Source organism: Nothobranchius furzeri, chromosome 5, assembly GCF_043380555.1.
Source record: "Nothobranchius furzeri strain GRZ-AD chromosome 5, NfurGRZ-RIMD1, whole genome shotgun sequence".
In the NCBI taxonomy this organism is placed as follows: Eukaryota; Metazoa; Chordata; class Actinopteri; order Cyprinodontiformes; family Nothobranchiidae; genus Nothobranchius; species Nothobranchius furzeri.
This window is the reverse complement of record NC_091745.1, coordinates 69,875,886-69,888,785: the sequence shown is the minus strand read 5'-3', so window position 1 is coordinate 69,888,785 and position 12,900 is coordinate 69,875,886. Positions and strand designations below refer to the sequence as shown.

The 12,900-nt window shown below is 37.6% G+C and overlaps 1 protein-coding gene across 1 annotated transcript in view; it reads right to left on the bottom strand.

Annotated features, from left to right (window-relative positions):
• The window catches only part of myom3 (myomesin 3), a 129,455-nt gene that overhangs the window by 61,507 nt on the left and 55,048 nt on the right, over positions 1–12,900 (bottom strand). Inside the window, 2 exon segments of the mRNA XM_054740996.2 lie at positions 5,781–5,834; positions 10,019–10,218. Of these exon segments, the coding sequence (XP_054596971.2) occupies positions 5,781–5,834; positions 10,019–10,218 (254 nt within the window).

Here is a 12,900-nt window from a genome sequence, read left to right as displayed (position 1 = left end):
TGAGACCTAGACACCACCAGCACCGAGACACAAAGCACCTGTGTGCACAACGCCTGTTTAACTACTAAAGCCTGTTTATTATATTGTTCTACTTATTTGCTGTGAGGTTAATACTTAGAAAATTTGTATATTAATGTAAACAATTTAAAAAAATCACTGATTGTATGTTTTCTTTTAGATGTAATGGTCCAAACTCAGCCTTGTAGACATTTATTGCATCCTGTAGGTAAATACACAGAACAGGCTCAGGTCCAGGATGACCCAGCATGCTCTTCTTCCATTCTGGCTGTTAGGGATTGTATCAATAACTCAATGCCTACTGATGTTTTCACCTAACGGTATTTATTTAGAATGCAGGTAAGATTTAACTATATTTGTTAGCAAAGCAGACTGATCTTGGGAATTTCACTGCAGCACTGATGTCCACCTCTCTGTACACATTAGAGAGAATTACCACTTTACAGCTAAACACATTTAATAAAGATATAGGCTACGCATTGCAGACAATAAAAACAAAGTTGTAAGCATTAGAATTATACAGTAATGATCACATTAAAGAACATTTGGAGGAATGTTCTTTATTTTTGACTCGAATCTCAAATCTTTAAATTAAAATGTAACTGCTTTTTATCCATTTTCAGCCATTAAGACACCCAATATTAAATAAGACTACTTATAAAATTATTTATAATTATATGTATGTATATATATAGATAGAGATCTTAATAAAATGTATTCTTTTAATGGTGTTTTAATGAGCTGTATCATTTTTTAAAACATTTTTTATAGAATTAAATAAGCAAGCAGCATTCCTTGTGTGTGTGTGTGTGCGCGCGCGCGCACGTGCCTGCTAGCTTGTCCCTCCGTCGGCCGTGACGGGTGTGTGTGAGTGACTACAGACAAATGCATGAGAGAGTTAGCAGCCTTGAAACAGCTTGATGAACTACCCTCCCCATATGTTTTAAAAATGCTAATATGCTATGCTAAATCTGCTATGCTAAATAATGATTTCTCTATAAAACTACAAAGTCCGACTGGGGGAGGAGAGTACAGGTCTGCACTATGGAGGGGGGGCGGAGTTTACAGCTCCTCCTCCAGTTTAAAGAGACAGTACCCAAAAACGGCTCGTTCTCAAGACTCTCCTCAGAACAGGGGTAGATGAGGGTCTGTAGAGCAACAATAATGAGGAAATCAGACCAAAGAACTGCAGTTCCACTGTATTTAGACCCCAACTGAAGGATTTAGATGTAAAAAGGAATAACTTAAAAGCATGTTATGTCTCCTTTAATGTCTAATGTTAGGGCAACCAAAGCCCAGACTAAAAAGACTAACCCATGAAATGGCAAATTGCATCTCAATTGGAATGAATTGTTTTTGGATGAGGTGCAGATCCTGGATGAGCCCCCATTTTTGTTACAGCCCAGTTTGTGGGAATAGAACATAAAATGGAGACTGAAAACAAAATTTTGAGTTTGGATCATGTAAAAGACCCCACCAAAATGGGAAATAGGCAGTAGCTCCGCGGGTGATCTCAAGTAGTGTTCTCAGGAATGAGCTGCTGAAACCTCTTCAAACAGGCTTTATCCTGCACCCACAGGTGTAGCTAGCTATTCAGCACACAAACAGGCCAATGGAACACAGGGGCGTGATGGCATGTTTATGTAAAGATGTTACATTATAATGTCTGAAAGTAAAAAAGCAAAAATCTGTGTTTCCAAAGTGCTCAAGAGAAATATTTTTCCATGTGCACAAAGAAATCTTGTTATAATAAGCTTCCACTACTACCCACTCAGGTAAAAAGCAATCATGTGCTCTACATGTCACTTTTAATCTTACAGATCAATCTAAGCCATACGTAAGTACATTTTATTTATATAGCACTTATCACAGACATAGAAGCACAAAGTGCTTCACATAGATCAAAACAAAATAAAACAAAGTCATAAAATCACAATGATCTCAAAACAGAAATAGATTAACATCAGAAAAATTGTTATAAAATTATAAAATTTCATAAACAGATGAAAGATTAACAATTTGAGTTAAAAAGAAGAAAAATAAAATGTTTAGGTAAAAGCAGCTTTAAATAAAAGGGTCTTCAGCTGTTTTTAAAAGTGTCCAGACTGTCAATGCTGCGTAAGGATAAAGGAAGATCGTTCCAAAGTCAGGGTGCAACAGTCTGGAAGGAGCGATCACCTCGACTTTTGTATCTGGTCTTTGGAACTTCTAGAAGGTTCTGGTGGGTGGACATGAGGGCTGGGGTTGGAGCATAAGGCTTTAACAGTTCAGTAATATAGGGAGGAGCCTGACCATGTAGATCCCTGAAAGTTATAATCAGGATTCTAAAATGAACTCTAAAGTTAACGGGTAACCAGTGCAGAGACATCAGAATAGGAGTGATGTGTGCTCTTCTGTTTGCTCCAGTTAGGAGCCTTGCTCCTAAAGATATTGTTTGTTATTAAAGATAACAATACAAAAATCAAATGTCTACCTACTTCTAATTTGTACCACCATAGTGGAATAAGTAAAAAAAAAAAATAGATTGCACTCTCCAGGCTACATTTATTTTCTGATGACTCCCTCGGACACGCCATCCTCCTCCTCCTTCAGCCTGCACCTATCTTATTGTGAGTTACATTGTCAAGGTTATCAGCTCTCCTCATAGTCATTTACTTTACCTGAGGCCATTATGTGCCTTCACCAGGACACCACCGGGGACTTTTCTTTATTTTTTTTTTCATTGCTGCAAATGGAGCTACTGCCCGTAGCTTTAGCTATACAATTACTGCAGCTCATTGTTAAACATGTTATGAAGACGCATTAAAGTCACAAGCCTGCAGCAACTCAAACTCGACGAGAAGAAGAAGGAATCCTGTGTTTCAGTAAAATGCAAGGAATGTTCTAGACTGACATTAGAAGGAGGCCAGTTTGGGACCAGCTGCTCTGTTAGAGAAGTAGGTATATAAGAAAACAGTACAAATGGGCTTTTAAAGGCGCAATATGTAAGCGTTTTATTTTAAAAATGATCACAAAACATCTCACTCACGATGGACGGAACGTTACATTGAAACAAATTTCCTTTTCAGCTGGCTGGGGGATTGTTAGTCTTTCTCCGTTCAAAAAATCTAACGAGGGACGCATTCACTTTTAACCGATTCTGTCACCAAGTATGCACCAAGACGCTATAGCGCTTGCATTTGTAATTCTGCACCCTCAGGTAAAAAGCTCCAGAGCTGTTTAAAGAACTGAAGTCCATAAACAGGAGCAACCCAGAAGTTACTTCTTGTACCCCTAAGAAGCCACGGCATCTTTTGTTTTACTCTAATATCGGGCGAAGCAGGCTAGAGGCTAATGTTGAGCTAATGCTAACAGTGAAGTAGAAGCAAATATCCATGCTTTCAAGTTCCCAGGGACAAAACACAAATGCTATTGCAACAAATGTACCTCCATACAAATAGTCGGCTCTAAAAACATCGCAAGCTACTTTTTAAACTAAAAACAACTCGATATCAGTGAAATGTATGTGTGAAATGAAAAATGAGTCAATGGTGGCATTTTACTTCCTCTAATGAGCCGTTCACAACTATAACAGCAAGACGGCAAACTCCTCTAATGCCGGAGGCACACTATCATAATAAGTGTATTAAGTGCTCACTACCATAAAACACCCAAGAATTCTAACACCAGGTATAACAATGTATGCATCTATTTATCAACTTATTGTACATGACTCATCTTTGCTTGTCATCTAGAATCTTCTGGTGTTGGTCCATAACTGAACGGAACGAGATATTTTTCAAAGAAGAGATAAAAAATGAAATGATTAACTTATATAGATCTGTTACCTAAATGCGTGAGTGGAGGGGGTTGGGGGGATGAAAAAAAAAGTCTATGTATGCATATGTGTATATATGTATGTATATAGGTCTATAACTTTATGCTTCTTTCTGTGTAACTTGTTTTCTTTCTTTTTATTCAATTCATTGGTTGAGATTGTGTCGGCCAAACAGTCCAGAAACTATATTGTTCAAATTTTTTAAGAATCATATGATTGTTTCATTTGTATTAATGTTATTTTAGTTAAAAGGGGCAGATAACATAAGTTTTTCTTTTTTCTGTCCCCTTTTTCATTTTGGCTTGTCGCAATTTAGTTCTGTATTTTTATTTTGATGCCAATAAATGAAAAAAAAAAAAATATATATATATATAAAACATCCATCACATTCACAGAACAGTAGTGAGAGAGTGACTGCAGTATCCAAATTTGACTACAAAATGTCATTCCTACTTTATTCTTGCACCTTTAAGCATTTTAAATTTCAGTAATTGCTAGGGATGGGTACCGAATTCGGTACTTTTTAAGGTACCGACCGAATTCCATAGTACCGACCGAGCACCGATTCACTTCATTTGAAACGGTGCCTTGTTTCGGTACCCGTCCTTCACAACGAGAACTTGCCTAGACAGCTGCGCATGAGCAAGAGTGTTAAGTCATCGGTCGCTGCGAGCGAGTTGTAAACAGAGCAGCATGGGTAGAAAGAAAGCAGGCTAAAGCTTGGGTCCACTTCACTAAATGTGGGTGATGATGACAACGATCTAAGTGAGACATCCTCATCTTAATCTTCTCCGGTAGGTAAAACGTAAGATAACGTTAGCTTGATTTGTTAGCTTCCGTTTCACTAATGGTGCTTCGCTTTCAATTCAATTCAAGTTCAATTCAAGTTTATTTATATAGCGCCAAATCACGACAAGAGTCGTCTCAAGGCACTTCACATAATAAACATTCCAATTCACAGTTCATTAAGCCAATCAGAAATAATGTGTCCTATATAAGGAACCCAGCAAATTGCATCAAGTCATCTGTCTGCTTTCTCCTCGGAACTCTGATATTCCGACCAGAAGAACAAGAACGCGCTCTAAAGTTTGGCTTCACTTTACTAAATGCGACGGGTGATTGGGTGAAGATGAAACCAGTGACAACGATTTAAGTGTGAGGCATTATCGTTTTAATCTGCTCCATCAGTTAAATAAACTGTTTAAGATAAGGTAGCTTGATATGTTAGCTTCCTATGCCACCATTGTTATCGTCTAATGGTGCGTTCGCTTTCTCCTCGGAAATTCTATTTCCCAGTAGGAAAAATAAATTGAAAAAGGACGGCAAAAGGAATGAAGATACACAGTAAATTTAGTTCACAGTAAAGATGTTTGCTTCAGTTTATCAGCTTATAAAACTACAAGGACGATGTTAAAATACAAACAGTTGTATGTTATTTATCGTGATATTTATCAAATATGGTTATAAATTGAGAAAAATATATATCTAATTATAAAAGAGAATTAAAATATTAAACACTCAAATGTATCTAAAATTGGTACCGTTAAGTACCGGTATCGATTCGTAGGTACCGGAAATTAGTACCCGATCGATTCAAATGTCAAAGGTACCCATCCCTAATTGCAACAATATATTTACAGCAATCCAGTTACAACAGTTAGATACAACAGCTTTTCAGCTAGTTTCAAAATGTGTTGTAAAACATGTTACATGAGTTATCTCAGTGACAACATGAAAATATTGGCATAAACACCTCTTTCTAATTTCAGATAAATGTATTCACATGCTTTGGTTCCACATGTCACATTAGAGAATAGAGTAAAAGAACAGAATGGAGTTCTTTCTGTTAGAGTGGCACTGGCCCACCCTCGACCCCCCTCTAGAACTACCCATGGTAAAATGTGTGAAAAGGTTGAACAGTGGGATACAAGTAAAGCATTCTCACCTTCTAGTTCATCTTTTGTAATGGTAATGGTCCTTTCTTGGTCCACTTTGACCGCTGAGAGAAGACATGTAGAGAAAGGAGACATCAGTGTAATGAAGTTCTACCAAAACATTTTTTGTTTGTAAATGTTAGAGAAGCAACCAGACACAAAGAGGTGAGTGAGAGTGGCATGGAAGGATGGAGAGAAGGCCAGAGGCGAGCCACCCTTGTGTCTGTCCTTCATCTGTGTTTAATGATCCTCGGCATCAGACCACAGTCCATCTGTCCTTGCTGCTACACACATCTCATTCATCATTCTCACACCTCCACTACTCCAAGTGTTTACCAACACAGAAAGGCTTTAAACATAGTCATAAGAAACAAAGCGTTACATTCAATGATGTCATTAAGAAGACGTCGCAGTGAGAACAGTAAAACCCCATGGCTGCGTGAAATGAGATCTAAATCTGCACGCCTACGTCTGTTTTCTTTGGCAGCGCTGACGCCTTTGCAGGTGTAAAGGGGCAGCTGAGGCAGATGAGGTGAATAAACAACAGGGGCGAGCAGTGAACACATTGCTGATGCTCCCTTGCAGCACACTGCAGATGCCGATGAGTGACAAAGGAAAAGCCTGAATAAATAAGTGGAGGAAGGTAAAACACGAAAAGTGCTCCAACAATACCAGCAAGATGTTTAAAGATGAAAGTGATGGGGTATATTGTTGAACGTGCTTCTGATACTAGTGCTAAAAAAACAAGAGAAACGAGACGGCAGGTCATAATGCACTTAAATCTTTTTCTGTGATCTTTCAGAAAAATGCTGCGGAGGAAAATTTTGCTGCATTATTTTGAAACAATTCACATTTTGGACAAAAAGACAAAAATAGGACATACTTCATTCAAAGTATGTAATATATGTATACATTTATATATTTTCATATTATTTCACATTACCATATCATGTTATAACATATTGTATCATATTGCATAGCGTTGTATTTTTATATATCTGATAACATTGTAAGGTGTTGCAATGTAGGCCATCATATCCTCTTGCACTGCATCAGAATGTATTGTATGATACATCTTATTGTATTACAGTATATTTTGTTATGTCTCACATTGTTTTATATGTAGCGTCCAGCAATGGTCAGTTTAGGCACTGTTTGACCTTTCACCATCTATTCAACACCTGGTCAGGAAGGAGACACAACATTTATTGTGTTCCCCTCAAATGAGCAGGCTTCGCATAAGCTGGGATTCAGACTCTGCTACTCTGAAGGATAAACAATAACTTTCTTTCCCCAAGGTCATCTGTCTGCCTCCAGGAGAAAGAAGATCCAGCTCCAATCAGTTGCTAAATTCAAGAATGATTTAACAAAAATCAATATGAACTTCTTTGATGACCTATAATCTAGTTAATCATTAAATAAACATTTGTTTATTACTACTTATCATAATCATAGTATAATGAAATGCTTCATTAATCTGTGCACACTGAATGGATGTGATATTATGTTATCTACTGAACCTGCGATGAGTTCAACATGTTTTGACGACTAGGTTCTCACACCTGATCCACACAATAACAAGTACGATTAAGTTAAATCCATGACACATAGCTAACTTTTTACCCAGATCAGAGCCTCCATTTCAAAGAGGGTGTGTTTCTGAGATTCTTGGTAAAACTTCTCCAAACTTGTCAGCCTCTGATTGGCTGTGAAAATCATAATATCAATTCCTTAAAACTAGATTACTTTTAGTAATTTGCCAGTTCTAGAGAACGCTTCAGACCGGCCATCTGTAGCCAAACCTCTTTAACCATCAAAGATTTTGACACGTCGTCAAAACCTTTTTGCACCTGCGAAGCTGAGACAGCAAAATAGTTCCTGCAGAAACAAGCTGATATTGTTCAACTCCTTAAGAGTTATTCCTGAGACGCAAGCTGATTCCAACCTGTGCTGCCTGGTGACAACTCTGGACTGGAGAAGTCGGTGCTTGCGGTCAATCTACTGGACCTGGGTGCCCCGAGGTCATCCGACCTCTCTGACCTCCAGATCCGTGACGAGGGTCATGAAAAGGGTGAGGTAGAATACAGATAGATTGCGTCTGATGTGCTTCTGAAGATAACATCATCGTTTAGAGCAGTCCAAATTCTTCTTCATCCGGAGACGCCGCTTTCCGAGATTCGGAAGTTCTGACCAACGCCTCATTGACACATAGCCTACATCACCTTTAGCTTCATCCACTCACAGTAAATGCTTAGTTCACTTGCCGTTATAATTGTAATAAAATAATTTCTTACTGTTATAACCCTGACTCTTTTCTGAATCAAAACGAAGTGTGTATAATTAATAAAGCAAATATCCTCGAATCTTCTGATTAAGCCCTATAATCTGATATTTACAATAAAGATCAAGCAAGGTAATATTGTATATTTAGACTGAATAACAAATAAATAATACATTTGCATCCACTACATATATAATAAAACATAAAAAAATGCTCAGTTATGTTTGTGCTGAATAAGTAGCAAAAATTCTACAGATAGTTGAAACTGCAGTAAGTAGTTTACAGTTTTTAAAGACCAAGTACACTCTTTTTTAAACACATTTGAAGTGGTCTCTGTTATAAATGAATGCCTTGAGTTGTGTGAGTTGATCTGTGGGGAAAATAAACTATGGTGCACCTTTTTTGGGAGTTAGAAGTGAGCTAGAGGTGAGGTGAGCAGAAGGTGGCATGTTTTGGGGTCTTATTTCCTGATATTTGAACAGCTCAACTCTGATTGGCAAACAGCAACGTGACTCTACCACTGACTGTTTGCTTTGCAATGCTGATTTTGTGTCTCCACAACACAAACCTGAAAGCGTTCTGCTTTGATGTGAAGTTGCAAATGCTAACGGTTAGCTTCTACTAGTTGATACGCGCTCTGCTCTCTCCTGAATGCTAAATCAACAACAGCCTTCCCTGTGACATTCAAGACAATTGAGTCAATCATCCATGAATGCTAATATGACAATGTGAAGTGCAATTATCTAATCCAAGCATTTACAAGTTTATTTTCTATTGGCCAGTATTGCAGGAAATAAGGATATAAAACTATTTTTATATCTGACCCTGTTCTATGATATAAAATATGTATTCTTTCATAAGTTATACTTCCCCTAAGTCCCTCCCTTGGCCATACGGCAAAACAAATCATTTATACAAGTCTGGAGCATTGACCAATAGAAGTGTGTATTCACAAAAGGGAGCTGTCAGTCAGTGAGAATGCTATCCAGTTACCAGCATGCACTACAGGGTGATGCCAGAAGAAAAATGGAGCAACCACAACAAGTACCAAAGTTACCAATTCCTGGACTGCTTTCTACTTTTCAAAGACAACTGAAACTGTGTAAAAGCCCTTCTGTAAAACTCGCCGTGAGACATCTATAACAGTAGAGCAGAAAGAATGGAGATACCTTTAACCCTTTGATGCATGAATTATGAAATCTTCAACCATGATTTTTGTAACATTTTTTTTCATTCATCTTTAGGTGTGAATGAAACAAATTTCAATGAATATTTATTGTAAAATTTTATAATTTACAAATAATTTATTACATGTCCACCTCAGTGGACGGCGTGCATTCTGAACATGAAATATGTTGGCTTGACTTGCTGAAGTCCAAATGGAGGGGCTCAAATGCAATAAAGTCTTCAACAGCTGTGCTTAATAGCAAAAATAAGTAAATAACAATTTTGAGTAACTGTCCACTGTAGTGACCATTATGCACCAAAGGGTTAAAATATGGAGGGAACTCCATGATCTTCCATGATGTTCATCAGAACTGATGAAGTTTCTTTTGGATGGGTACTTATTCAGTTATTTATTGTATATTAGAGAATTGTAACTGAGATTTTATTAAAATAAAACAATAGTGTAGGTAATTTTTGGACACTGCCTTTACCGTAGGCTAATATGGTGCTAGCTTGAATGCTAACATGACCTGCATTGAATTAATGTCAGTCTGTAAACTTCAAGCTAGCTGTGGAAAAGGAGGGAGGGGAACGAAAAAGTACTTAAATAAATTAATACAAAAGTACTTATCTTACACTAAATTGTTTTAGCTCTCTTTGTTGATGCTACTTTCTCAGCACATGCGCAATTTGATGCGTTTTAAGCAAACTGGAATATCTCAAATTAGGCTAAGCATGCAGACAAAAAGTGTGTTTTCTTAAATGCGTAGTTTGGCATTTTCAATTGGTTCAATGCTGTACCCATGGTTCTGGTGTGTTCCAGTGGATCTGTGGTGAGGACAGGCTCTGTGGCTTTGGAGGGACGTCCTGGTCCAGCTTGGTTCACGGCACAAACCCTGAACTGGTACAGAGTTCCTTCCTTCAGGCCAAAAACTGGGAAGTGGCACGTTTTCTGAATGTTTACATTGCAGCGCACCCACTCGCCCTGACTGAGGTCACATCTAAGAGACACAGAGAGAAATTAATGGTGCAGAAACATTTATGTACTGTTTGAATCTGGGGGTAAACAAAACTGCAGTATACGAAGGTTAGAGCATTCTGCAGAGAGATGTTATTATAAAAACAGCTGTAAAACATTTCAACCCACACAACAGCTCAGCAAGTCAGCACATACACTGTCAGCGTTGATTACTATAAGAAATCAACTTGAGAAATGAATTTGCTTCAAACCACAAAGATAAAATTATTCTTGAAATCTCAGAGTCAACGTGGAAAATAAAGGGAGGTATCTCACATGTCCTCACAAAATACACCTTCCACATGACAATGGTATGAATTTAAGAGTAAAGGCAAAATACATACCATGTACATTTTCTTACACACACACACACACACACACACACACACACACACACACACACACACACACACACACACACACACACACACACACACACACACACACACACAAACGCGCGCGCACTTATTGAAACACACACAAGCCCACGGCGCGTAAAGGGCAAGATCCTGATTGATTTGGGTCGTTGTTAAGGGCAACACCTAGTCTCTGCTGAGAGTCTGTGGCTCTGCTGTTAATGCAGAGCTGAGGTCTTATAATTAGGATGTATATCAGCTATCTCGTTTGAACTTTGCCAAGTGGATCTCACAATTTCCAATAGAAATCCAATTATCTCACCATCAGCACATAGAGGGATAAGAAGAAAACACTGAAATTGACAGGAAAACTGGTCTAAAGTCAAACACAATCAATGTCAGTTTGCTTTTGAAGCATAAACAGTTATTTACCCTAATGTGCACGTGTGTCGTGCTTTATGTTAAACCTAATCGGATTACTTAAATAAGAAAAATAGACACCTTAAATAAAATGAATATGTTTTTGTTGAAATCACCTAAATAACTATTCAGACAATTGTGAAAGTCATGTTTGAAAGTTGATTGTCTGAATTTGAGTTAATTATTTTTTATCATTTCTGGGTTTTGTAAAGTTTATGGAGCTAATTAAAGTTTAAAAGATTAGTCAGAAACATTCCTCCTAAAAAACAACACACATCTTTCTCTATGTGTAAAATTACAGAAAACAATGCACATTTTAAACATATATTTAATGTGCCATCACCTAAAGTAGGCACATCAGAAGTGCAGCCCAGGGGCCATTTGTGGCCCCTCTGAGTGATGTTGTCTGGCTCCCACTTGCATTTGTAGAATGATGCATTTTATCTCTTAAGTAAACTAACATGTTCAGATTTGTACTAATATGACTATTTTGTTTTACCTGTTTTGAAGAGTATAAATAAAAAAGACCATTAAAATTATTTTTGCATTGTTTTCACTTAAAAAACACACACATTTTTGTGGCTCACATAGACTGGTTTTGGCCCCTCGTCTCGGAAGGTTTACACAACTCTAACTAAACTATATCTCAGAGAATATGGCTTTAAAGCTGCAATGACAAATCTGCAAAACAAGCTTTTAAGCACAAACATGGTCACAAAACTCATACCCCTCACATCGGCTATCATCCATAGGCCATGCCTCTCTGACATGGGAACACGCATTACCACAGTAAACGAGAGAGCACTAAACACCATTCACATTTTTTAGGACCAAATGTCTTTTGTTGTCCGTGACTTCAAATTGTGTTTTTGTTTTTGGAACTCTGCAAGCTTGTCCTAAAGGTGAAGAGGTAGCAGCCGGCTGTTTCTCCTTCCCTGATATTATTGATATTATTGAGCCAGTGGTGCTCAGTGGTAAATACGTGAGTGCGGAATGAGTGGAAGACCCAGGGAAGTATGGCAGCTCGATGACACGGACAACCGAATAGACAAATGGTTGGTTTCCGTCAGAGCCGAGTGGTTGGCGGAGGGTTTTGGACAAATGCAAAAGAACCACTAAATGTTCTTTTTAAAATTTTGTTTAAATGTCCTCAATATGTTTATAACTTTACTATGGTATGTTGTTAAGATGCATAAAAATGCATCAAAGCATAAAAATGTTTTAAGCTAGCTTGTTTTGCAGATTTGTTATTGTAGATTTAATATAATTAATGAAAATGCAAAATCCCAGTAGAACATCTGTTCATAGACTATTTATAGAGAGATGGGAGTGGAGAGAGAGATTGTGTCTGTGTGTGGGATGTCAAGAATTGGGTTGTGTGTGTGTGTGTGTGTGTGTGTGTGTGTGTGTGTGTGTGTGTGTGTGTGTGTGTGTGTGTGTGTGTGTGTGTGTGTGTGTGTGTTGTGTGGGTGTGTCTGAATAAGTGAGCATGCAGAGAGGCATAGAACCATGCATTACATTCAGTTGATTGAGTCCATGATCAAGAATTAATAAACATACATTTCTCCATAACAATGTAACAAGATAGTTTTCATAAACTGATCAAATACTAAAAAAATTGTATCAAAACTGAATTTTGCTCCCTGGGATTTTGCATTTTCATTAATTAAATTAAATCTACAATAACAAATCTGCTAAACAAGCTAGCTTAAAACATTTTTATGCTTTGATGCATTTTTATGCATCTTAACAACATACCATAGTAAAGTTATAAACATATCGTGGACATTTAAACAAAATAGAAAAAAAAAAATTAGTGGTTCTTTTGCATTTGTCTAAAATCCTCCGACAGCCACTCGGCTCAGACCGAAACCAACCATTGGTCCATT